A 25,595-nucleotide genomic window follows, 5' to 3' on the forward strand; every position below is an offset into this window, starting at 1 on the left:
AAAAAAATATATAAAATAATGTTTTTTAATTGTTCAACTGATACCATTAATTGGTTACAAATGCGCCCTTTCAGTTAACGGTTCATCGATTATTTTGAGCATCCCTACTTGTACATGTACAGTATTACTCTTTCTGAAAGGATTAAATCCACTACCAAAAGGCACTTGGGAGTGAGAATAAATATGGCTGCCATATTGAAGGGTCATTCCAAACTCAAGTGCTCAAAACCGTCCATGAACAAGGGCACTTTAGAATAAAGCATTCAAGTGATTGACAAGTATGTTTAATTTAACCCTTTAACTACCCCACCAAGAAAAACATTTTTGGATTGCAACTCCTAATGTTGCTAGTTAACACACTCCATTCCACATTCCATAATTTCTAAAATACCTCTACCAAATGGTTGATATGTTGCGTTATGATAAAAGTACTGGTTTTAATACATATACTCTGAAAATATGAAGTGTAAGATCAGTTTATTTAAAAATGTGTTCAAAATAAAAAAATGTTGGTATGCCATAAAATATTTCTCATTTCTCAAGTGTAGTAGTGCAACAGGATTATATTTGTTTTAATTTTTTTTTGTAAACCAACAATTCTGTGTAGTGTAAACCATTATTTAAAACAGTCGTTCTTTAAAACAGTCATTATTTAAAACATTCAAAACATGGTCAACCATTTGGTAGAGCAGGCAGGTAAAGGGTTAGGATGCAGATGATGCATGGAGATTAGGCAGACGTGTGTCCAAGAAACACTTTGAACCCTCAAGGCATCCTAGAGGACTGTGTTTTTTATTTATTTATTATTATTTTTTTTTTGTAAGGCAAAATAATCTATTGTAGATTTTTTACATAGTCTCCTTAATATGAGCAGCCCACAACTTGGCTAGTTATTGTAAGTTTTCCATCTGAACACATGAAAAAAGAGGACTCAATGATAAGCTGTTAAAAAAATCTTTGCGCACCCATAAAATATCAAGCAATTTTTTTTTTTCTTTCGCCATTTCCTTCAGTTTAGCCCCTTCATTCATCAGGGGGCGCTCCAGCGAAATGAACCACCAACTTATCCAGCATATGTATTACACAGTGGATGTCCTTCCAGCTGCAACCAAGTACTGGAAAACACCCATACACATTCATCCACACACATACACTATGGCCAATTTTGTTTATTCAATTCACCTATAGCGCATGTCTTTGGACTGTGGAGGAAACCGGAGCACCCGGAGGAAATCCACCAGAACAAAGCGAGAACATGCAAACTCCACACAGAAATGCCAACTGGCTCAGCCGCGACTCGAACCAGCAACCTTTTTGCTGTGAGGTGACAGTGCTAACCACTGAACCACCATGTTGTTGTTTTTTGCCAATAAAAATAAAAAGCTTTTTTAATTTGTCCAAAAATGTACAAACATACTCAATGTGTCGAACACTTACACATACAACCCCATGCCCCCTGACCCCCAAAATGGATATTTTTTTCAATTATTAGATTTTATACAATCATAGGCCACCAGATTTCACCATACTCAAAAGACTTTTAGAGGTATATAATGTATAAAAGCATTCAAAAAAGACAGTGATGTGACATTTATTTAAAAAAACTAAATTGGATCACACCTGAAATCCTCATGCAATTTTACATACAATACAAAGGATGCATCCTTGAAATGAAGAGCCTGTTGGAAAAGTCATTGTGTCACTGCAGCTGCCATTAGAAGCTCTGGTTGCCAAACAAATAATCAGTTGAGTACAGAATAGCTAATTCTCTGCACATCCTTTACACAAAATCAGACTGCTTTCATAGACAAGCTGTTAACACACTGGAAATAAACAGGGCTTCTTTATGACTGCTTGCTCCAATGTCTTAAGTGAAGTTTCACAAACTAATTTCGAGAGGAGCACGTGATATGATTGACTGCAGCTGGTCTCTCATCTACAATCATTAGTTAGCCAATCAGATTAATCCAAACTCACTATAAGTAGCCTAGCAAAAGTTACTCCCTTATCTTTGTTTTCCGAAGAAAAACACCCCCATCCCCATCCACCCCTTCTCCCCCTTTCATCCTTTACCACGGGGAGCTTTCGAGAACCACCTGATCTCGTACTCCCCTTACATGCTCTATTGACCAGGCGGGAGCCCTGGGCTCAATTATCTCCAAGCTCAGGGTTCTCTCCCAGGACAGCATGCCAAACCTGCTAATAGCATCAAACAATATCTAAGTGTGAACTCTTGAATTGTTTATTAAAGTGTAGGATGCGGAGCTTATGCACAATAAATGTTGTTTAGGTGGAAAAACAAGCTGTTTCATCCATGATAATACAAATGAGCCCAAACTGATAAATAATGAATCAGAAGGTACAAAGAGATCCATCTAGGAATGGAAAAGTACCTCATTGGATCAACAAACTCTGCTCAAAATGCAACTGAAGCTTTTCATTCAGTTTCCAATTTCAGAAAAGTGAAAGGGGCTTTCATGATTTTTCTATTAGCAGCCTGTAATATAATAAGTCTAGAGTGAGATGGTATAGTGAATACTGTGCATTTTATTAGACATTTACAGTCTCAAAAGATCAAATTACACATCGCAAACTGTTTTTGCAGCCATTTTTGAAGTAATATCCCAATAAGTACATCCTAATGTGTTTAGTTGTGACCGGGTGTGATTTTCATGGCTCGCACAGGTTTTAAAGAGCAAGTTTTAGTAAAGAATACTGTTATTGTCCCCATGTAAAGCACAGACATGTTAATGATAAGAGCAGTCATGCATATTACATACACATTACATGTGAGTGACACCACATCTAGGGTTGGACAATGAAACTGAAACACTGGCCAATTTAGTGTTGGAGGTTTCATTGCTAAATTTGAACAACCTGGTGGCCATTCCACAGAGTGGTTTAATGAACATGAAACTGAAGGTGAACATCTCCCATGGCCTGCACAGTCACCAGATCCAAATAATATTGAGTCACATTGGGGTGTTTTGAAGAATCGAGTCAGGAAACGTTTTTCTCTACCAGCATCATGTAGTGACCTGACTACTGTTCTGCAGGAAGAATGGCTTGAAATCCCTCTAGCCAATGTGCAGGACTCGTATCGGTCATCCCAAAGAGGAATTAATGCTGTATTGGCCACAAAAGGAGGCCCTACACCAGGGGGTTCTCAAGATCCGGTGTCCTGGAGATTTTAGCTGCATTACTTGCCTCAACACACCTGGAAGGATGTAAGCCTAGTAAGAGCTTGATTAGATAGCCCAGGTGTGTCTGATTGGGGTTGGAGCTAAAATCTGCAGTACACCAGAACTCCAGGACCGAGATTGAAACCACCTGCCCTACACCATACTACTGAGTTACTGTGGTCTGAATCCAATCATTTCAGTTTCATTCTTCGACCGCTGTATGTGAGAGGGGTAATTTTAACAACATGGTCATCTGTAGTCGAATCTTTTCAAGAGTGCAAAGGAAAACCCCAACCCTTAATAAAGAATTTATGTTTATTTTTAATGCGACTAAACAAAATGCATATTATTTGATCAAGTTACTCAAGTTTGACCTTTGAATGCATTACTATTACACTCAAAACAATGATAAGAGTTCAGCTTTTATTTCTTTTAAAATATTTTTTGTTCTACACAAGTGATTTTGTTGCTGGTATTTTCCAGGTATCTCAGAAATAACAACAGCAGTGAATCCTGCAGACACTTCGGATCCAGATGTTGTGGTTTCATGTTCAGCCACTGGTAAACCAGCTCCAACAATCCAGTGGAAATCCACAGAACAAGAGCTGAAGCACTTCAGGTTAAATAATTTCACAACCCACAACAATGACAGCTCAACCACTGTTATAAGCAACATCACACTTCCGCTATCCCAGTTTCATGGCAAGTACGTGGAGTGTTTGGTTCAGAGTGATGATCGTGAGAGGAGTGAAACAATTGCGGTACCCCAAAAAGAACATAAAGGTAACTTGATTTGACTTTGAAGTGTTTGAGTTGGTGTGGTAGTGGATTAAAAACTGCATAGGCTTATATTTACAATACACAAGCAGCAAACAGTGGCATTTTTTTATTTTATTTTAGAGTTAAAAGTTAAACGATACATGCTCATATTTTTCATTGGATTGTTGTTTTGTATAAATACCTACAACGTTTTGTTTTCTCAGAGAACAGTGTTACATTAAGAAATTACATAATTCCGGTGTTGATTGTGGTAATCATCAGTATCGTCATTATCGCCTTCATTCTTCACACCAAGTTAAAGGGTAAGCTGCCAAAAATTAGGACCACTTTTATTGTCATGTAAAGAATAGCATTATTATATAAATATATTAACTTGATTTCTTATTTTGGTGGGATTAATATTCAGTATACATGTTTTGTTTAACAGAGATAATATATTTTTTCAACACATTTCTAAACTTAATAGTTTTAATAACTCATTTCTGATAACTGATTTCTTTGGTCTTTGTCATGATGGCAGTACATAATATTTTGCTAGACATTTTTAGGATACTAGTATTCAGCTTAAACTGCCGTTTAAAGACTTAACTAGGGTAACTAGGCAATTTAGGGTAATTAGCCAAGTCTTTTATTACAGTGGTTTGTTCTGTAGCCAATTGAAAAATAATATTGACTGGGGTTGCACAATATATCGTTTCAACATTGATATCGCAATATGCGCATCTGCAATAATCACATCGCAAAGATATGCAATGTTGAGTCTGAATTATAGTTGACAAGGAGCTACAGAATTGTATTTAATCACTGTGTTTATATGGAATTTATTTGATTTATGCAAAAAAAAAAAACATTTCTTACTTAGAATTTTTGTCCTGTTTCTAGTCCAAATTTCTACATTTCAAAGTGAAAACACGATTACTTCACTTACCCCACTGGCAGATAATTGGGTCCCACTTTATATTAAGTGTTCTTAACTACTATGTACTTGCTCCAAAAAATAAATACAATGTACTTACTATGTTCATAATGTATTTGAGAACACTTGTGGTGCTCTTGAGTTGGGATAGGGGTAGGGTTATGGACGGGTTTGGTGGTATGGGTAGGTTTAAGGGTGGGTTAAGGTGTAAGGGATGGTCAACAGTGTATTTACAAATGTAATTACAGAAGTTAATTACAGATGTAATTACATACAAGTATTTAATCCAGCATAAGTACACAGTAAATACATGTATTTATACAATAAGTACATTGTAACGAATTATTAATTTCTGTGTAAGTACATAGTAGTTAAGGACACTTAATATTAAGTGGGACCGATAATTGTACTTGTTTTAGGGAAAAACTCTTCATTTTCACTTATTTCTTCTGACAGTGAAAATTAAACAATATTTTATCTTTTTTAAAATATATTTTACTCTTTATTTTTTTTTATTTTTAATTTTTTTTTTTTTTAACTAGAAATGAGACAAAACAAAGTAGGAAAAGCTTTTTTGCATTGGAATTATTCAATTTCAGTACCTGGATATATTGTTAGACTCCCCAGAAAACCGTCAGAGGGCTCTATTTTAATGATCTAGACCAGGCATGGGCAAACTCGATCCTCGAGGGCCGGTGTCCCTGCAGAGTTTTGCTCCAACACTAATCAAACACACCTGAACACCCTAATTAGTGTCTTCAAGATCACTAGAAAGCTACAAGCAGGTGTGTTTGATTAGGGTTGGTGCAAAACTATGCAGGGACACCGGCCCTCCAGGATCGAGTTTGCCCATCCCTGATCTAGACACAAAGTCTAAAGCTCATGGCGTAAAAGCATTAGGAGCGCGTCCGAATCAACTTTTGCTATTTTAAGGATGGAAAATATGCTTTGCACCGCAGCTAATGCTCTAACCGGGTTGTGCTTATTGAGTTCTGGTTGTGTTTTGAGCATAACGTGCATTAAACCAATCAGAGTCTTATCTTACGTTCCCTTTATGATTTAGTTGTGTCGCACCATGACACATTTGCTATTTACATGGCAGACTTTGTAAGTGGAAAAACTGAATGCTTTACTAGCGAGTAAACAGTTAAAATAAAATTAATATTCTCCCGAAGAAAAAATATTATGGGAAATACTGTGAAAATGTCATTGCTCCAATTTCACTTGAGAATTTTGCTTTATCAAAAGTTAACAGTATAGAACAACATCATAAAATAAATCATACACACATCTGAAAATAAATGAATCAATAAAAAGGATACAATATAAACCAATTGGGAGAAACAAAACAATTTTGTCAAATGAAATCACATGGTATTAACTTGATTTCTTTCTTTCTTTATTACAGATTCAAAAAATCTGAAATCTGAATGCACAGCATGAACTGCTGCTCAGCTTCCACTTTATTCAAACTCTCAGGCTTTTCTGATGCTACATTCCTTCCCTGTTGTAATAGTCACTTTGTTTACATTCATGCATAAGCTAGCAATTGTGGCCTAATGCAGTGTTTCTCAACCATGCACATTTCTGGAGGACCACCAACACCGCATGATTTATGACAGCATACGACGGCTTTATTTCAGAGGTCGCCACAGCAGAATGAACCACCAACTATTCCAGCATGTTTTACGCAGTGGATGCCCTTCCAGCCGCAAACCAGTATTGGGAAACACCCACACACTCTCACATTCACATGCACACACTATGGTCAATTTAGTTTATTTAATTCATCTTTAGCGCATGTCTTTGGACTGTGGGGGTAACTGGAGGACCCGGAGGAAACCCACGCCAACACAGGGAAAACATGCAAACTCCACATAGAAATGCCAACTGGCCCAGCCGGGACTCGAACCTGCAACCCTCTCACTGTGACGCTAACCACTAAGCCACCATGTCGCCGATGTTTGCATAAATTCACCCTGTGTATCCACAAACATTGTCTACTGTAAACTCTGCACTTTATGAATCTAGGATTTATTTTATTTTTTTTACGTGTGAAGACTTTGTATATTTCCATTTGTTGTGCTTTTGTGGTTTGTTTACTGTGTGCATTTTTTACCTTGATTTGTAAATTTACTAGATGTGAATTGTGTGTTGCTCAAGAGCCAAACATTAAAATTTGAAACTCATAAATGTCATACCAATTTAAAGTTTCACTTACTTGCTGATCAATACACGTACATGCTTTTCAGCAAAATCACAGGTCATCTGTCTGTAATTCTCTGCAATAAAAATGCTTGCTGGAGCCAAATTCCTCTGGCTTCTGTCATAAATACACTATAGTTGGTTTATAATATAGTTTATAATTGGTTTATAATAGTTATAAAACTGTAAAATGCTTGTTTGTTTGTCTTTTCTATTTATTGGAAAAGCTTTTATATATCTTACCTTATATTTTATTGCTGTTTTATTACTGTAAATTACTGTATTTGCAGTAAAACAAATCATATTTATATTTTGTTCTTATAATTTATAATCTAAACCGTAAACTGATATTCAATGATAAATATTTAATTCATCACATCACATTTTTATTTACTTTTTTACATTTAGTTTGGAAATATTGATTAAAAAAACTACACTTATGCGTATTTTACACTGCTTCCTGAATCATATTCAGCTTTAATTAACATTAAATATTATTGGGGTTTTTGCAGGTTTCATTTAGTTAAGTTAGTTACATTTATAACTTTTTAAGACCGTTATGAAGGGAATTTTAGACTTGTACAAGGCTAAATCCATTTTCTTTCGAATATCCCAGTTGAAAAAGATTATCACTTGTTTTATCAAAAAATGATCGTAATTTAATACATTTAATAATACAATAATGATAATTTAATAATAAAAATGTAGGTCTGGTCAGCATCCACAGCAGTAAATAAATGGAGAACTTTTAAACAAATCGTCACCTTGGAATTATAAGATTTTATCTGCGTTCTGAATGATTTTGAGATATTGAGCTTCAAAGTTTTTGCATTCCATAGCAGACAGTGTTTAACTTGTTTTTTTTTAAATAAAAAGTCCTAAAATGTTCACAATTTATAAAAAAACATCCCCTAATGTATAAATACTGTACGTTGTCATTTAATAAGAATATGTCAATAACTCAATTTTGACAAAAATGTCAGATAGAACCTTATAATTCTAAGGTGATGAAATGTTACGGAAAGTAATTAAAACATTGTGCCAAATAGAGTTAAAATGCAATTTTTAAATAAAAGGTTTTTTATTAAGATTAGGATTGTTGATGATTGTATGAGTGTTAATGGCCAGATTGAGTAGCTATATATGAAAAAAGAAAAATTAAGATTAAAAAATTAAAATTAAAAAAGATTTAAGACAACACAATATTTAAATATCTTTAAGACTTTTTAATGCCTAAAATTTAGCTTTTGAGATTTAAGACTTTTTAAGATCCCGCAAATACACTGCAATTTAAATCAAATTTTCATGTTTTTAGTGTAAGTTAAACATTTAAAGTGAAACCATGAATTAAACCTTATTTTCTGTATTATTTATAATTTCAGTAATAAAATATACAGTTTGTGTCTGTGTCTATACATTTTGGTTAACTCTGTTACATCAGTTTTAAAGATGATCCATGTGACGTCACTTTCTCTGGTGGGAAACTCTGGAAGGCGTTGAGGCATGTCATTTATTCTTCTCTCATTAACGTGTACAAATTGTTTACGATATATCAATATCAGTTTAATTCTTTGTCAACTCAGTTATTGTGATATTTAGTGAATCATTCACTTTTTAAAAACGATATTTTCATGAAAATACATGAATTTTTTTTAGACGTGGTATCTGGTCTGAGGTTAGCATCTTGAGCTAAAGCACAAATATGAAAGAAAATATGACCTCTGTTATTGTCCTCTCTGTAAGTGCTTTAAAAGTTTAACAATATGTTAGTATAACAACAGTAAAACGTTCCCTATCAAATATTATTATTTATTTATTAATTTTTTTATAATTTAATAATTCTGACTTCAACTGTATGGCAAGTATTCAATGGTTTTTACAGGTTTTCCTGTAAACATATGGTTAGATTTAAATATATTTTTTATAGAATTATTCTGTTAACTATGGCAGTATATGTCGTTTGGCAGTATAAAAAAATGACTATATGTTTTATAATGTTGCAAAAGCATCAATCTTCATATCACAGGAATTGAACGGGGATTAAATTAATTTAAATGATTGGTAACCCTTGCTTCAGTGAAATAAAGCAAAGTAGCCTACAAACAATGAACAAACCACAGTTTACAGTAAATTAAAGGGCACCTATGGTAAAAAAAATCTACTTTTCAAGCTGTTTGGACAGACATGTGTGCAGATATAGTGTATAGAGCGTCATATTGGGGTGAAATAAATACACCCACTGCTTTTTTTTTTTCAATTTAACAACATAAAAAACGGTGGACCAATTGGAGCGGTTTTCAGGCCGACCGCAACTTGACGTAGGAGTGCGGTCCCCCTGCCCACCGAATTGACTGACAGGCGCGTCATCATATCCTCAGTTTGTTGATTCACGTCCGCCATTTTCAGCGTGAGTCAAAGCGATATCACTAAAGGAACATTCTTGCTCTCTTTTAAGATGCAAGGCTCATTGGGCTCAACACAAGATCAATATTCTCCACATTATCGCTCTAATCGGAAGTATTGGTTGTATCTTTAGGTAGGTTTGCAAACATGTGTACGTCTCCCTTCTGTCAGTCTGCCTGTCTGACTCTGTTGCAAACACAGAGAGTGAGCTCTTGGCTCCGCCCCCTTGTTACGTTGGGCAGGAAGCCGAAACTAATCTACATGTGAAGCAACACACCCCTAAAACAGCGAGCTGTGTACACACCCCCAAAATAACACTTTTTAACACATTATAATAAAACAATCTGAACTGTGTTTTAAACTGAACCTAAACTGGCACACTCAGAAAAACCATAATATTAATATTAAATCATAAAAAAGGGGTAAACTATGTGCCCTTTAAAGGAAAGTACAACAAAAAAACACAGGAAGTTTACACATGCCAGTGAGGAAGCTACTGGGAAGCACGTTGAATCATATCCAGTAACACTAACTCGAGTCACATCACATGCAATGTTAATGTAAGAAAAGTACCCAGTGAATCAGTGTTCATGTTCAGCAAGCGCTTCAAGGAAACTGTGGATGAGGACTTTGTCGGAAAAATCTTTTTCCAAGTTTAATTCAACAACTATTGAGATCAAAAACACAACATTTGAAGATGAGGCTTCCTACATTTGTTCCTTCAAAGTGTATCCAACAGGACCCAAATGAGAAACCTTGTGCGTCACTGTTAGAGGTAGGTTAACAACACTTGTAAAAAACAGGTAGCTACTGGCAAGCACGTTGAATCATATCCAGTATCACTCATTCGAGTCACATCACATGCATTGTTAATGTAAGAAAAGTACCCAATGAATCAGTGATCAAAAACAGAAAGACAAAAACAGTTATAGGGTATCAGGTGTTTCTAGGTAGTTATTTTCCATACAACCAAACACCTGTCAAATTTCAAAAGCATTCCACAAAGTTTTCCTTTTCATTCACCTTCAGACCGGCTCATTAACAATTCACGAGAAGATCATGTAGTTAACTAGAAGTGCAACACTTTATCCACACAGGGAGGGAATTTACTAAGAAAATTATCCCTTTAGTTTACAACAGTGTTATTCGGAAGCATATCAAAGCTTAAGGTAAATGCTAAACAGATAAAAATGAAAAGATAAGATAATGGCCAATTTTATTACCTCAATTTTAGTCATTCTCGTTTAATTGGACCATTTCGTTGATAGATCCACCCAACCAGGATGCAAATTGGAAGGGGGTTTTAGGGAGAGTAGGGTGGGGATGTGTCAGACTCCCCTAATTACCGCTTGATCCCCCCTGAAGGACATCAAAACAAGATGTATAGTGGATCTGCTTTTTAATAGTTATGAAGTAGTTTGCTCTGATCTGTCTCTTAAATAAAATTTATAATTAAAATAATAGATAACTTCAATATATACATTTGACCACCCCTATAATGGTTCATACCATTGTAAATGCCTGTTTGCCCCAAAAACATAAATTCATCGGTTTGAAACCGGCCAATCTAGAGCACCGACAGACAGTGTAAGGCTGGGTGCAAAACTGCCTACTGCGCAGTGGGTGCTGCATTTGAATTTAAACGTACTACATGCCTTTAGAAAAGTTTGTTCTTTACAGTATGAATGTGAGAAGTATAAATGGAATTCTGAAATACTACTTCCGCCATTTTGTCGTGACCTACCTGCGTCAGTTGCGTCGGGTTGTTGCTAGATTGGATAGGGTTGCTGCCGGAAGTTAACAAGAATTTTTTATGTTATTTATTAAATTTCCCATTAATTGTATTTTATTTACATTAACCCCTCCCCCCAAACCCAACCATCACAGTAACGATTATTTGTGTTATCTTTAAATTACCTAATAAATCGTATTTTTAATGCCTACCCCCACCGTAAGCCTAAACCCAACCGTCTGACCCAGTACTGTAAAAATTGTAAATATTGTTATACAGTGGCATAATGCTGCTATATTGATGTGCATATCGCACTTCTGGTCAGCCGCATAGCTCAGCGTGCATGGGATGTGCACTTAAGAATCTCGCCAAAAGTAGTCAATAGTGTCTGGATGCAGATTTTATGATGCGATGCAATGTCAGACACAATGCACTCAATGGAGTGAGTGACGTCACTATGACGGGTAGGGTTAGGGGTGGGGTTAGGTGAGTGCATCAAAAAGCATTAAATGCAGCTCAGATTGCACTGCACCAGGTCTGCATCCAGACCCCTCACCAAGTAGTAGGTCATCTGGGTACTTCTTGCATACTGATTTTTGAATTCTATGAATTAGGACATACTACTCGGCTCACATACTGATTTTAGCATACTAAATAGTATGGAAGTATGCGGTTTCAGACCCAGCCTAAGTGTTCACATAACATGTTTCTTTAAAAAAAAGGTTGTGTATGTGTCTATAAAACTAGATGCATAGTTTGTGTTTTATTATAACTGGCTCGCACATGGAAGTTAAACAGTGAAATATATATATATATATATATATATATATATATATATATATATATATATATATATATATATATGTGTGTGTGTGTGTGTGTGTGTGTGTGTGTGCAGTCTTTCATGGTTATCCGTTAAAATAGGTGCAGAAAAGCAAAGCTACCCTCTTTTATTTAATATCACAAAAGTCATTGAGAACCACTCAATATCCCTCAAAACACGGAAAACATTGTCTAATAACAAGTTTGATTAATAAATTAGATGTATTTGAATAAAATATATAAATTTGGTTCACTGAGACATATTACTAAACATAAAAAAAAGAAACATATATTATTCACACCCTGCACCCAACAATCTATTTTTTAGTTTTCAAGTTATGCTAGTTTTTTCTTCTAATACGTCAGTAGCATAAGCTAAACAACAATTAAATACTTTGTTGCGTCATTTACTATTTAAACGAGTAGGCTATTACAAAAAAAAAAAACACCTTTTTTACACGAGACAGCAAAAGAAAAAGAAAAAAAATTACAAACCAATTCTGCTTTTGCATGTCAGCTTCCGGGAAACATACTTTACACTGTGGTGCATTAGTTCCCAGAGGGTATATCAAGAGGAATCTCCCGTACTTCCGTGTTTCCAACCAAAACCAAAAATAAAATCAGATTGCAAGAAGTTACGTGTTTAACGCAACACATCATCATGGTAATACCAGAGACTGCCTAGCATGAAACTGATTTCTCAGGTGATGGGGAGTCCCTGATTGCTACAGTATACTGTATAAAAGCTACTCTGTGTTACAAACAGACCATGGACGCCATTCAACATGTTGCCTTTGCTGATCCTAGTTTTAAGCTACACAACTAGAGGTTGGTTACGAGAATCGCACATTTATTACATACAACTGAATTCCTTTTCATGTTAAATATGTTACCTAAAAACTTATTTGTTTATATTCGCAGTTTATTCTTCGGAAATAGTGGCACGAGGAGACACGGCTGTTGTGTTTGGTCAGGATGCTTCTCTCTCTTGTACTCTGCCGTTCGTGTCCGGCGTCAAACAGGTGACGTGGCAGCGGGTGCGCGCGCAGGATGTACACACTCTGGCCACATTCAGCGAGCGCTTCAAGGATAATGTGGATGAGGACTTTGTCGGAAAAATCATTTTCCAAGCATCGTTTAATTCAACAACTATTGAGATCAAAAACACAACATTTGAAGATGAGGCTTGCTACATTTGTTCCTTTAAAGTGTATCCAACAGGACCCAAACGAGAAACCCTGTGCGTCACTGTTAAAGGTAGGTTAAACAACAATTTGACATAACCGTGCTTATTACAGTTAACTAAAAACGAATAAATAATACTAACGCCCATGCTTTACATAAAGTAAGCGTTAACCGTTTGCTGGTGTGTTCCCGTGGTGATCAAAAATTAGTCTTAAAAATGTACAGTACAAGAGTGTAATATTTAGTATTTTGGTGTATTTTATTGTACTACATTATATGTATGCAGTGGTTATATTTGCATATATACATATTTACTTAATTAAGGGGATAGTTCACCCAAAAATGAAAATCTGTCATCATTTAATCACCCTTCACTTGTTCCATACCTGTTTCTTTCTTCTGTGGAACACAAAAGAAGAATACTGGAAACCTGTAAGCATTGACTTGTTTTCCCCACTATGAAAATTGGTGGTTACAGGTTTTCAGCTTTCTTCAAAACATCTTTTGTGTTCAACAAACCAAACTCATAAAGATTTAGAACTACTAGAGGGAGGCCACTCAAAAAACAACTACTTTATTTAAACCGCGGGTACTTTTGAAAGAGAAATCTTCCAAATTGTACTTAAGTTTGGATTTTTTTGTAAAGGTGACACTTGGTAGATTATATAAAAAAAAGGATAATAGTTATACTTTTATAGGTATGTATTTTGTTTATGGTACTGTAAAAGTTTAAAAGTAAATGTTGTACGTGTTACAATAAAGTTTAAATGTCATGCATCTAATTTATTTGTGATTGAAATATTGGGCTGATATCTCAAACATTTGGTGAGGTTTTGAGTGAGCATAAAAACAAAATTACCCCGCTGAAAGTACCCAGCAAGAGATATTAGTTTCCCATGATGTCATTTTTAATGACAAATCACAAAATGAGTGGTACTTTTTAGGATGGTTTAACCTTATCAAATCATGTTCAGGATGTGTATATATATGTTTGTTTATATGGCAAGAGTCAAAACATTATACATTTTAAATAATTTAACGGTTAACAGAATAATACAGAAAGTCAATAATATAGATTTGAGCTTTTTTTTTTTTTAGCATTCATGCAAACTGAAAGCGTTGAGTCAAACTTGTGTTTAGATGTTTTTCCAATGGCATAACATGTTTGTTGCTGGTATTTTCCAGGTATCTCAGAAATAACAGCAGCAGTGAATCCTGCAGACACTTCTGATCCAGATGTTGTGGTTTCATGTTCAGCCACTGGTAAACCAGCTCCAACAATCCAGTGGAAATCCACAGAACAAGAGCTGAAGCACTTCAGGTCAGATAATTTCACAACCCACAACAATGACAGCTCAACCACCGTTACAAGCAACATCACACTTCCGCTATCCCAGTTTCATGGCAAGTACGTGGAGTGTTTGGCTCAGAGTGATGACTATGAGAGGAGTGAAACAATCTATATACCTCGACAACAACAGCCTGATGAAGGTAACAAGTTCAACATGGATTTCATCTAGAATAAAACCACAATGTTTAGTTATAATCTTTTCTTAATATTAGGATGTTACAATTTTAAGCACTCAGCTTCATTAAGTTGCCATTTGAATGTTTTTAACTGCAGTATTCATCAGTGTTAAATGAAAAATATTGCTTTTTTGTTTTTCAGATGCATCAAGAAATTACATCATCACATTTTCAGTCCTCGCTGTCATGGCTGTTGTGGTTATTCTCATTACTGTCATCTTTATTTACTACAAACGAAAAAGTGAGCAGCAAACCTTTTTCTTTTGCATTAAAAGATAATATAATATAGCATGATGTCAACTTTAAAGAGAAGCATGTCAATTACAAACTATTGTAGTTTAAATTAAAGAGTGTTTTTCATTTTTCTCTAAAGGAGACAGGTTTGGGCTAAAATCTTCTGCTGAAAAACTTCATGACTCAAATGAGGAATGTTAAATCTGGAGCTACCTCAAAGTATATCATTGTTTGTTTTGTCACTGTGAGTTTTTTGTGTTTCTTAAAGAATTCCTGTATTTCTAATTTTTACTTATTTATTAAATATAATGAATTTATTTTTACATTACTATGTAATGCTAGATTATGTAGATTTGGTACATTTTGGTTGAATGGTAGCCTTGGTAGGGTGGTTGAATGTAATGAAACAAACTAAATTATTTTATTACTTCCTCTGAAGTTGAAACTAATTTATAAATGCAAGTTCTGTATTCTTCTTTCTTTAATGCTTTCTCGTGATGTCATTCCTCAGTATTGTTTTAAACAGTGACAGTCATTTGAGGAAGAAATGAAAAAAATCATTGTTTACTAATTTAAACAGAAGCTGAAATGTGAAAATGTTGGAAATGAGGTGAAATGTTTTATTGTTTACTGCAATGCACTTTAAAGGCTGCTTGGAAAGATTACTGCTGTTGTCAGTTTTTGCACTTTATTTGTTTTTTACAGAAAGATTGCTACATGTTTATTTAGGAAAAAGTTATTTATTACAAAATAAACATTAATGTTTGTATTTGACAAATGTAACTAACAAATGTAACACATCTGTAACTATATATGGAACTGGTTGTTTTGCACTGAATTAAAAGGAAAATGATAGATCTACTGATTTTCTAAGACTTTTTTTAAACTTGCATTAAACGGACAGTTCACCCAAAAATCTACATTTGCTATTTATTTAGTTACCTTCGGGTCATCCAAGATAGGTGACTTTTTGTTTTCAGGAGAACATTAAAGGGCACCTATGATGAAAATCATCGTTTGTAAGCTGTTTGGACAGAACTGTGTGTAGGTATAGTGTGTCTACAGTCATATTGGGGTGATATAAAGACAAAAAAATTATTTTAAAAAAAATTTCCTGACATTAAAATAGGATCCAAATCCCTCCGATTTTGAGGCCCACCGCAATGTGACATAGAAGTGCGGTTTGTCCGCCCACCGAATTGATTGACCGCCGTGTATTAACATGTCTCTGTAATAACATGTATAATTATATTAACAAGACAGGACATGCACAAAGCAACCGGGATTAAAAGATCTGTTCAGCGCTCTGTGATCATCAGTCATCATCAAATGTGATCAAGAATGAGTTTTACAAGTTTAAAACATTTGTAAAACAGTGCATGTTTGTAATAAATTACAGTGATTTTATTGTCTTTATCACCACAGCTGCTTGTCAGTAAAATTATAAAAGACGCTTCCATCCCAGTTTGTGGACGTTTAATCAGGTTTATTTTGTACATTAACATAACAGATATCCATACAGCAGTGGATATTAACATGTATCCTGTCACATTTGAGTGCAAAAACAGTTCAAAGTTAAATGCGGGAGCTGTGTGTGTGAACGTAGTAATTGATTGACATCATCGTTGCAGAAAGGCTTGAATTTACTCCACAACACATACATCAAATAGTCATTGGTAAAGTTCTTACTGTAGTATTTCTCACAAACGTTATTTAAGATCTGCTTCCTTCATGTCTGTCACTGCTGTTTACCTGACACAGCCACATGTGAACGGTGGGTGGGGAGAACAAGCATTGAAGGCACAGGCAACAAAAACAGCTAAAATATTCTCACAGCTGAAAATTCTAAAGTTCAGAAATGTATAATAAATAATCTGACGGGTGTTTTGAGCTGAAACTTTACAGACACATTCTGAAGACAAAAGACTTATCTTAAATCTTGAAAAAGGGGTAAAATAGGTGGCCTTTAAAGAAGATTTTTGTGGTTTTATGTTTTAATTTTAATTGTCAAATGGGCTATTTTATCATCACAAAGAATGCCAGTTTCTACTAAACAATGCTTTAAAATTCTACACATTGGAGTTTTTTTTAAATAGATTTTATTCTGAATTTCTATGTACTTCCACCAAATGCATGACCCTCAAAGGACAAAATAGGTCAAACACAGGAAATGTCAACAAATCATGCATGACTAAAAATATCATGTGAGGATGATCTGTTAAAACCAGGTGATTTAGAGCTATTTTATTTAGAAAAGAAAAATCAACATTTTCTGTATGTATTTTTGGCTGTATCGACTTATTGGCAATAAAAGCTTAAATAGGATTCTTGTACAAAACCTTATTTGTGTGTTTATGCAACATGACAGTTTACGGTATCAAGCCACCCCCAGCAGTTAATCTGGAGTTTCTGTTCCCCCAAATGACCAACACGAAACTTACAAGTATAGTGCTTTACCGCATCTGCTTTTAGCAGGGGTGTGATCTGCAAGTGTCAGTCTAACCGATACATCACACTGCATCTGCAGTGCTAAAAGGAAGTCTTGATGTGGAGGAGCTTCATAAACATTTCGAGCAGCCATTTTCAAGCTAGCCATTTCCTCAGACTGACTGAAACATGCAGATCTCTTACCCGACCTTTGCGTTCCTCATAGCTTTTCTCTGCAGTCTGCTGTCCTCTCTTTCAGGCGGTAAGTCTCATTTTAAAACTAAAGAATTAACCAATTTCGTACTTTAGTCTGGTTAAAATTAACAAGATTTGCACTCGGTCATTCCAGTTTTTTTTTGTCCAAGGTCAATACTATGCAAAAGTGTTTTCTGTAAATTAAACTAAATGTACAGTAAATAAACAGCTAGTTGGATTATAAATGGAATCTTTGATTGATAATTTATTAAATTAAATTAATGTTAAAACTACCTATATTCAATATGTTTCAACAGCAATATGTGTGTTCATCTGAGCAAATAGTTGCAGTTGGCTTCAAATTTGTCAATTATTAAGAGATGCACAAGGATGACAGTTCGGTTCAGTGTTCATAAAGCCATCGTGAGCAGCTTTTCCTCTGACACTTCTTCTAGAATATACCACTGACTCTGATGCATGTCTCTATTATCGTTAATCATAATATGTCACTTGTTTGAGAATAATAATGGTCAACCTTTTGTCTAATTAAGCTATTATTAATTTCAGAACTGACTAAATTGTGAAAAATGCTATTGTTTATCAGCCCTTCCTCAATGGACCATCAGACAAGTGCAATACATCACCAGTGCAACATCGATAGTCAAACCAAAAATGTTCAGATATCAGATACAATTTTTGATATTCCTTTTTTACTAGTTGGTGCAGTGCAGGACTCTATAGTTCATTTATGTATGAGGATAGTAAAAAAAGTAAACTGTAACTTATTATACCCAAAGTTTTTCATACAGTAGACTAAAAACAAACAGGAACTGAAGACGCTATTGCCATTCTGTAGGTCTGTGAAATATTGAAGTTCAGGTTTGCATGAATGTGGTTGACAGCAGCAGCCCTTAAGACTGCTGGCTGACATGAGCTATGTTTCCATCCAAAAATGCAAATTAACTTCATGCATGAAGGTGGATTATTGCATAAAAGACATGCGAATAAAGTAGCGTTTCCATTCAACGAGTCAAAGTTAACAAAAGTGTCACTTCCTGATTATCTGGCACCAAATATCAACAGTTAAATCTGAATTTGCTGCAGTAGGTGAAGGTGCATGACTCTTTTCTTCATTAAATAAATGACTTGTAGTGAATGTGTGGTGGTGTTTGAAGGCGTGAGACGTGGAGCACAGACACTCTTGACAGTTTTGGAGGTCATCATTAATAATATAACACTAATACTGAAATGGTAAGGCATTTTAGAATGACAAAAACAACATTTCAGATGTTTTACAATGTGCTTAGCCTACTGGTTTGTCCATTTGCACACATTTTTATCATCACATGATCTCTTATAACAAAATAACATGACATTTTTTATGCACATACTGGAATTTGTTCGGTAAAAGCGTTTACATTGCAGTTTATGCACATCTTTTCTTATCGAATAAAAAGTTTATCCTACTCAGTTGCGCATCTGTTTTTTATGTGCATTTTCAAATTTGCATAATTTGACATTTCCATCAACATTTTTTATTCGCATCTCCAAAATGCGCATAAAAATAGGTGTATGGAAACATAGCTATTAAGGATAAGGGAGAAAAACAGAGCATTGATAGTTGTGTAAATATTATTATACAAACACTGTTGTACCAGCAGTGCGTAAGTTAAAACGTAGCTTAGTTGTGATATAAAGGGAAACTAAGTTACAACTTACACATTACTAAATATTTTTGTGTTGCACCACCGAACTTAGTTTAAAAGTAACGCTATGCTCCAACTACATATTTCCGGTGACATCCCCCAAAGTATAATGAAAGAAGAGAGATGACAGCGAGATTAGTTTACATTGAGGACCTCGCGATTATATTGACTCACAGCCTTATTTTCCTTCCAAATCTCCAAAAAGTATCTAATTTTCTATCAAAGAGTGTTTGTTTTAATTGTGTCCATCAATTAAAATAATTTCTTCATGATTTAATTTTTCTTCCTGCTCTTTCATATGTATGATATAAAAAATCAAGTATGTTTTGATAACTTTATGTGTATTCACGGCTTGTGATGCAGGTGTGTTATCAATGACTGACTGTAATGTAATATACTATAAAAATTTACATTGTCATTTTATTTTCATAAGACAGTTCTATATAGATGCATTAGTTGCAGAATTTTACAGCAGTTTAAAGATTCAAATGCTTTTAAGTCATTCAATGTGACTACGCATCACTATACGCAGAGCTTACGACCGACTAACTATATGGTTTGCCTTAAGAACATGTGGTGCAACTAAAGTGAGAATAAATTTAGTTACAAACTGGCTAGTAGTTAATAAGCCCCTAGTGAGGACTCTATTTAAGAAAGAATTTAAGAACAGCTGGTGCAACCCTACCCTGGTCTCTTATTTTTATTTTTTTTATTAAATATACAATATACATTTACTCTCCCTTAAGTGGTTCCAAACCTTTGTAAATTTCTTTGTACTGTTAAACACAAAAGATGATATTTTGAAGAATGTTAGAAACCTGTAACCATTGGCTTCCATAGTAAAACTGATTCTATGAACAAAAAAATACTATGAAAGTGAATGGTTGCTGGTCGCAAACCTAAATTTCACCAAGTAGAACATGTTCGTGGATGAACATCTAGGTTTATCCTGGAACAACATTCCAATTAGCCATTCAGAATTAATAGATATATTTACCCTTAATCTTAAGTTTAGGTTTATGGTTAGGTTTATGTATTTCTTGGTGATTGTTATCCAACTTGTTCTCCTCTGATTTGGGAATATTTACAGTTATGGTTGGGTTTATGGCTAGGGAACAGGTATGGATTACATTTTCGAACAAAAATGATGTTCCAGGATCAACATAGATGTTAATCCAGGATTGCATTGTATTTGGCAAAATCATGACATGCGTTGCTGGTTTCCAACAATTAACAAAGTGACTAACTGTGTTCAACAGAAAGAAAATATTCAAAGAAGGTTGTGATTGGAATTGGAAAGAGAATTAATGAAGGCAAAATGATGGGCTAACATAAACAATTTTTTATGTGCAGTGATTGTGAGATATTCACGTGAACCGGTGGAGGAGATGGAAGGTCGTATGCTGTCTTTCAAGTGCAGATTGGAGTACAAGAAAGAGGATTGTGATATTTCTGCCAAATGGTGGCATGTAGAAAGCGATGCTATTTCTGAGCCCATTACAGATCCAAACAGATTTCTAATCACTGTTAATGAAACAAAAAAAGATGACCAAAGGCACAGGGACATTGTCTTGACATTCAAGTCCTTGAGTATTGCAGATCGGGGCTTATACCAGTGTAATGCCAAATGTCTCAACACTCAAACTGTCGCAAAAGGCCATGTTCTGTTCCTTAATGTTACAGGTTTGAGATTAAAATATTATTATTATTATTAAAAATATGTAATACTTTGAGTCTTAATGTGACTCTCTTGTGTGTGTCTCTTGTTAATGCAATGAACCTGTTTCTGCAGCAGATCCACACAAAGGTCTGAAGGCCTCAGCATGGAGTGGGAAGTTAAAGACTGACTTGACTGTGCTTGTGCTCGGCATCGTATTATGTGTATGGTATAATTTAATGGCATTGTGTTTTTAAGGATTGATCAATAGCTATGACATATACTGTACTGTGGCTACTATATATCTTCATCTTTTATTCAGACATACTACATTGTGAATTAAGGATGTCAATTTCTACAAATTCCCAAAGGTTGATCTTTATTTAAATGAACAATTAATTGATAAATTGCTAACCTAAATAATGCAAGATGTGTCTACTTTAGTGGGGTTGCATCCTAAATTGAAGCTAATCTTTTCAAGTTTACAATAAGAAAAGAAAAATCCCAAATGGAAATTAGGTATGTTTCCATCAAGTTGTTAGAGTGGCCAACTGTAGTATTGGTAACCCAGCAACCAACAATAAACAAGGCAAGTGTAACCTCGCTGGTCCTACACCACCCAACCCACTCCGAGCTGGGATTGAACCGGCGATTCTCTACATAAGAGTCGGTTGCTCTTACAAGGAGGCTAGATCACCTTTAGAGGTCAAAGGAGTGTTTACCTGCACAGCACTTCACTAGCTGGCCTCCGCTATACAAGCATAATGGAGACAGCTGATTAGTCACGTGGGTGTAATGTTTGCTACATCATAGTTTATTTGGAAAATGTGCTTTCATAATCACTCATTTCTCACATTAATCCCCTTTCAGTCCAAAACCACCTCAAGCAAGTGTAAAAACAATTTTTTTTTCTAACTGAGGGCTTTGTATTTGAACTTTGCCATTTCCATCATTCATAACTCATGCAATACTTTACATGCAATCCCTGCATTAACACAGGGAAATGATGGAAACACTGTTGATGAAAACCCTGGCATGACAGGATGTGTAAACGACACTTAAAATGCAAACATCCTCACCCAACTCTAAATTAAATTGTAACTGTAAATTAAAATGTAAATTTACTGTAAATATAACATTAGTCGGATTGTAAAAACTCAGCTAGTCATTGCTAATTTAATTTAATGATGTAATTAGCAAATTAAATGGCTAATATACAGTATGTGTCAATAGCGCTGTCGAAGATGCAACTGGTGCATGTTTACATCCATTTGAGCAAATAGTTGTGGTTATATGCACAATATATATAAACAAATAAGTGGTTTATTTATGAAGATAGTGCCTATTTATCAATTAGTTGGAGAAGGGAACGCCAGGATGCCAGTTCAGTGCTTGTGAACAACTTGAGAGCAGTCTTTCCTCTGACACTTCTTTTGGAAACTACAGCTGACACTGGTGCATGTTTTTTTTATGGTTAATCATGATATTTAACTTGTTTTGAGTATATAGACTTGTCAATGTTTAGTCTCAATTTCCTATTTGTTTTGGAGCAAACAAGTAAAAACTGAAGTCTAAAATATTCATAAAATTTGATGTATTTTGTAAGGGTTTTGTACGTTTTTTATCTTTTATAATAGTTGTTGCTGCTGTAAATAAATACTGTAAATAGTATTGTTCAGTACATAAATGTATATAATATGTATAATAATAATGTTTAATAAATGTATTTTGTAATGTAAAATGTTATTGTGTGTGTGCATGTTTTTAAATCCCAAGATAGCATTAATCATTAATCTTTATAAATCAATAGTAAGTTGTTTTTTTATATATTGAAAGGAAACAAAACACATTAAACACATTTTAGGCTTAAAATGTATTAAACATTCACTTCAAATTGTGTGTGTGTGTGTGTGTGTGTGTGTGTGTGTGCGTGCGTGCGTTGTTTGTGTGTGTGTGTGTGTGTGTGTGTGTGTGTGTGTGTGTGTGTGTGTGTGTGTGTGTGTGTAAAATTATGTATACTAAGAAATTCAAGTGGTCAAAGGAATGATGCATGCATGGTAATGGAACATCTCAGCGTTGCGGTGCAGGCTTGTGGCTGAAACTGAAACCTAATTTGCAAAACTGCCTCCGCATTTGTGTATGCTTTGACAAGAATGTGGCAAATGAGACTTTCCGGTTACTAACACAAGAACTGCAATGATTTCTAAAAGTGGCCTTGTCACACAGAAATTACCAAAAGCAGGCTACATGCTAATTTGCAGGCCAAATATAAAACTGCACTCGTGATCTACTTGTAATTGCGCTATTAGGGCATTACACTAGTATTAAGACATTAAAATGAAATCAACAACCACATTGCAACTCATTATTACAGCAAACATTAAAATAAACATCATAAGGATAACCTGAAATACCATACTTTAGGAATAAATGCTTCACTTAATATATTATCTTACATCTACCTGCAGTTTTATACATCTAATCATTATATTTTTGACCTGGATATATTTCCTAAACCATAAATATCCTTCGGCATGAAATAAATATAAAAAATATGTCCAGATTTAGACTAAATGCTAGTGTTTTGGATTGATAATTAGACGAGAAATACTGCCATCTTCTGGACATCACATGTTTTGTAGAAATGACCTTAGAAAACATTCTGCCAGTGATCATTTTCCACGAATGTTTGTGTAATTCAGCTCATCGATTCAGTAATTAAAGTTATTACATTAGTTGGTAGTAAAAAGGTCTGTGCGAGCACATTTAAGATTGACAGGTTGAAGAAGAACTTAACATCAATATTTTATAACACTCCGCAGGGACAAAGGTGTGATGACCTATTAAGTGGGCATGGAAAAGAAGGATTTATAGTCATTATGAAGGAGAAAAGTGACAGATGATGACCTTCTATCACTGGAGACTTGGAGGGATTTAAGTGCCTGAAGGAGGCCCATCTGCATATTTAACCTTCAGTCGGCTTGTAGGCTACGGTCTGTTGACTTCCTCTTTCTTTTACTGTCAGTCTCTCTAATGTTCAAGGTGAATTCATCCAGGAGTTTTGCCTGGTAATTCAAGTTTCATTCATAGATCTCTATCTTGAGAAGTCACTGAAAATTCCCTGCGTCATTGTAATACACATGATCTTTTAAATGAGTAAGCTATTGTATGTTTCACATTGTTAAGTGTATATTATATTTTATTTAACTTACCCATTGAAACCATGTAGATAAGAGCTAGTATCTAGCTTTTGAATTTATTTATAGTGTGATGGATGGGACGCTTGTAGTGAGCAGTTTGATTGGACAAAAAATCTAATGAGATCAAGTGCTACAGGTTGATATCAAAATCGTTGATCCACAACAAGTGTTTTCGCGACGCGTCGTCAGTCGGCCATATTGAACATACTGATAATTGCTTCTGAAAGTTAAGATAAAAGATAAGTAGCCTACTTCATTTAGAGTTGGCCTACCAGATTTCCAAAAGTTATGAAAAATTGGAAGCAGAAAGAAACAAAGCGAGGAAGGTGTTTGTGGCTGGCCAAATTTAACCAGGAAGTTAAATTATATGCAGTTTATGCTGTTGTTCACACATGAGTATCACCAGCTTGGCCACACAAACAGGAAACTGACGAAAGTCCTTGATGAAAGTGCAAACACCCTTGGTGGACATGAAAGATTGTAAGTTTTGAATGCTTAATCATCTTTATTGTCAACTTAAGATACTACAAATTCATTAGAATTAGCTACTAACTAATGAAAATGGACTATAGTGTTTTTCAGCCAATGATAACTTCCTTAATGTGTCTATTTTCAATTTCATAAGGTTCCTTTTACAGCAATAATGTTGTAATGTAATTACAATACATTCAGTTAAATATACTTCAGCTTTCATTTAGTTGTTCAAGCGTAAAATGAGATGAAAGACCGTATTGACGCTAAAGCCGTCATTACTAACAGGCTAGTGCAGACATTGAAAATACTGGGGTAAATAAGACATGGCGGAGAAAATGGAGCTTAATGCCGTTCGATCTTGTCCGGTCTGAGACCCACTTTATATATCTATCAGACAGTGAATTTTTTAAGAAATCAGATCTTAAATGTGGCAATTTTATAATGGAAAGACACGAACACGGGGAGAACATGCAAACTCCACACAGAAAGGCCAACTGGCCCAGCCAAGGCTCAAACCAGTGAACTTGTTGCTTGTTTGCTGATGTGGACACAAATTAATGTTACAGTAATTTTTAACGTTTGACAGAGGCTTGGTGAGGATTTTTTGTTTTACTAGAAACTACTAGAACAATTCAAGAAGAAATGACAAAGTAGAATTTAACACATTTTGTTGAACATGCAGTTGTAAAGCTGAATATTATTCATTATAAAATGTACTCCACCCTTATATAATGTCATCCTCATAGTTTTGTTTTGTTTGCAACTTTGGAAAGTTATTTTTACAGTGAACTTTCCCCCAGAGGGTAAACAAGATTCCTTTGTTTTTGGTTTACCGTCAGCACATGCCAAGTTATATTGGAAGATTTACAGTGCTCACTGAAAAAAGTACAGCATAGTGTTTGTGTACAAACTATTACCATAACCAACAGGGAAACCCTTAAATAAAATCA

General features: G+C 34.8%; 3 protein-coding genes and 1 long non-coding RNA gene across 4 annotated transcripts in view; all 4 read left to right on the top strand.

Annotated features, from left to right (window-relative positions):
• The window catches only part of LOC130221280 (nectin-3-like), a 14,376-nt gene extending 10,297 nt beyond the window's left edge, over window positions 1–4,079 (top strand). Inside the window, exon 4 of the mRNA XM_056453697.1 lies at window positions 3,666–4,079. Coding sequence (XP_056309672.1) covers window positions 3,666–3,979 — 314 coding nt within the window. The 3' untranslated portion in view covers window positions 3,980–4,079. The remainder of the gene's footprint in view (window positions 1–3,665) is intronic.
• A 23-nt stretch (window positions 4,080–4,102) lies between these two features.
• On the top strand, window positions 4,103–7,189 carry LOC130232282 (uncharacterized). Its single transcript, XR_008838102.1, has 2 exons — window positions 4,103–4,264; window positions 6,287–7,189. It is a non-coding gene; the product is annotated as an uncharacterized LOC130232282 (long non-coding RNA).
• A 5,544-nt stretch (window positions 7,190–12,733) lies between these two features.
• On the top strand, window positions 12,734–15,824 carry LOC130218339 (OX-2 membrane glycoprotein-like). The gene is made up of 5 exons (XM_056450555.1): window positions 12,734–12,868; window positions 12,962–13,297; window positions 14,411–14,716; window positions 14,895–14,993; window positions 15,126–15,824. Exons 1-5 carry the CDS (start codon window positions 12,826–12,828, stop codon window positions 15,185–15,187), a joined length of 846 nt encoding a protein of 281 aa, XP_056306530.1. The 5' UTR covers window positions 12,734–12,825; the 3' UTR covers window positions 15,188–15,824.
• A 1,721-nt stretch (window positions 15,825–17,545) lies between these two features.
• Window positions 17,546–22,126, top strand: zgc:174945 (uncharacterized protein LOC793867 homolog). The gene is made up of 3 exons (XM_056450661.1): window positions 17,546–17,675; window positions 20,668–20,997; window positions 21,107–22,126. The coding sequence occupies exons 1-3, from the start codon at window positions 17,603–17,605 to the stop codon at window positions 21,226–21,228; spliced, it is 525 nt and encodes a 174-aa protein (XP_056306636.1). The 5' UTR covers window positions 17,546–17,602; the 3' UTR covers window positions 21,229–22,126.
• Window positions 22,127–25,595: the final 3,469 nt, after the last annotated feature.

The sequence above is a fragment of the Danio aesculapii genome, chromosome 1 (assembly GCF_903798145.1).
Source record: "Danio aesculapii chromosome 1, fDanAes4.1, whole genome shotgun sequence".
Taxonomy (NCBI): domain Eukaryota; kingdom Metazoa; phylum Chordata; class Actinopteri; order Cypriniformes; family Danionidae; genus Danio; species Danio aesculapii.

What these genes read in the sequence shown, in the direction of transcription:
- LOC130218339 (XM_056450555.1), top strand. Translation starts at nt 12,826, where the DNA reads ATGTTGCCTTTGCTGATCCTAGTTTTAAGCTACACAACTAGAG. An exon ending in TTTAAGCTACACAACTAGAG is followed by an intron (nt 12,869 to 12,961) that starts GTTGGTTACGAG and finishes TTATATTCGCAG; the next exon opens with TTTATTCTTCGGAAATAGTG. An exon ending in ACAACAACAGCCTGATGAAG is followed by an intron (nt 14,717 to 14,894) that starts GTAACAAGTTCA and finishes TTTGTTTTTCAG; the next exon opens with ATGCATCAAGAAATTACATC.
- zgc:174945 (XM_056450661.1), top strand. Translation starts at nt 17,603, where the DNA reads ATGCAGATCTCTTACCCGACCTTTGCGTTCCTCATAGCTTTTCTCTGC. An exon ending in GCTGTCCTCTCTTTCAGGCG is followed by an intron (nt 17,676 to 20,667) that starts GTAAGTCTCATT and finishes TTTTATGTGCAG; the next exon opens with TGATTGTGAGATATTCACGT. An exon ending in TCTGTTCCTTAATGTTACAG is followed by an intron (nt 20,998 to 21,106) that starts GTTTGAGATTAA and finishes CTGTTTCTGCAG; the next exon opens with CAGATCCACACAAAGGTCTG.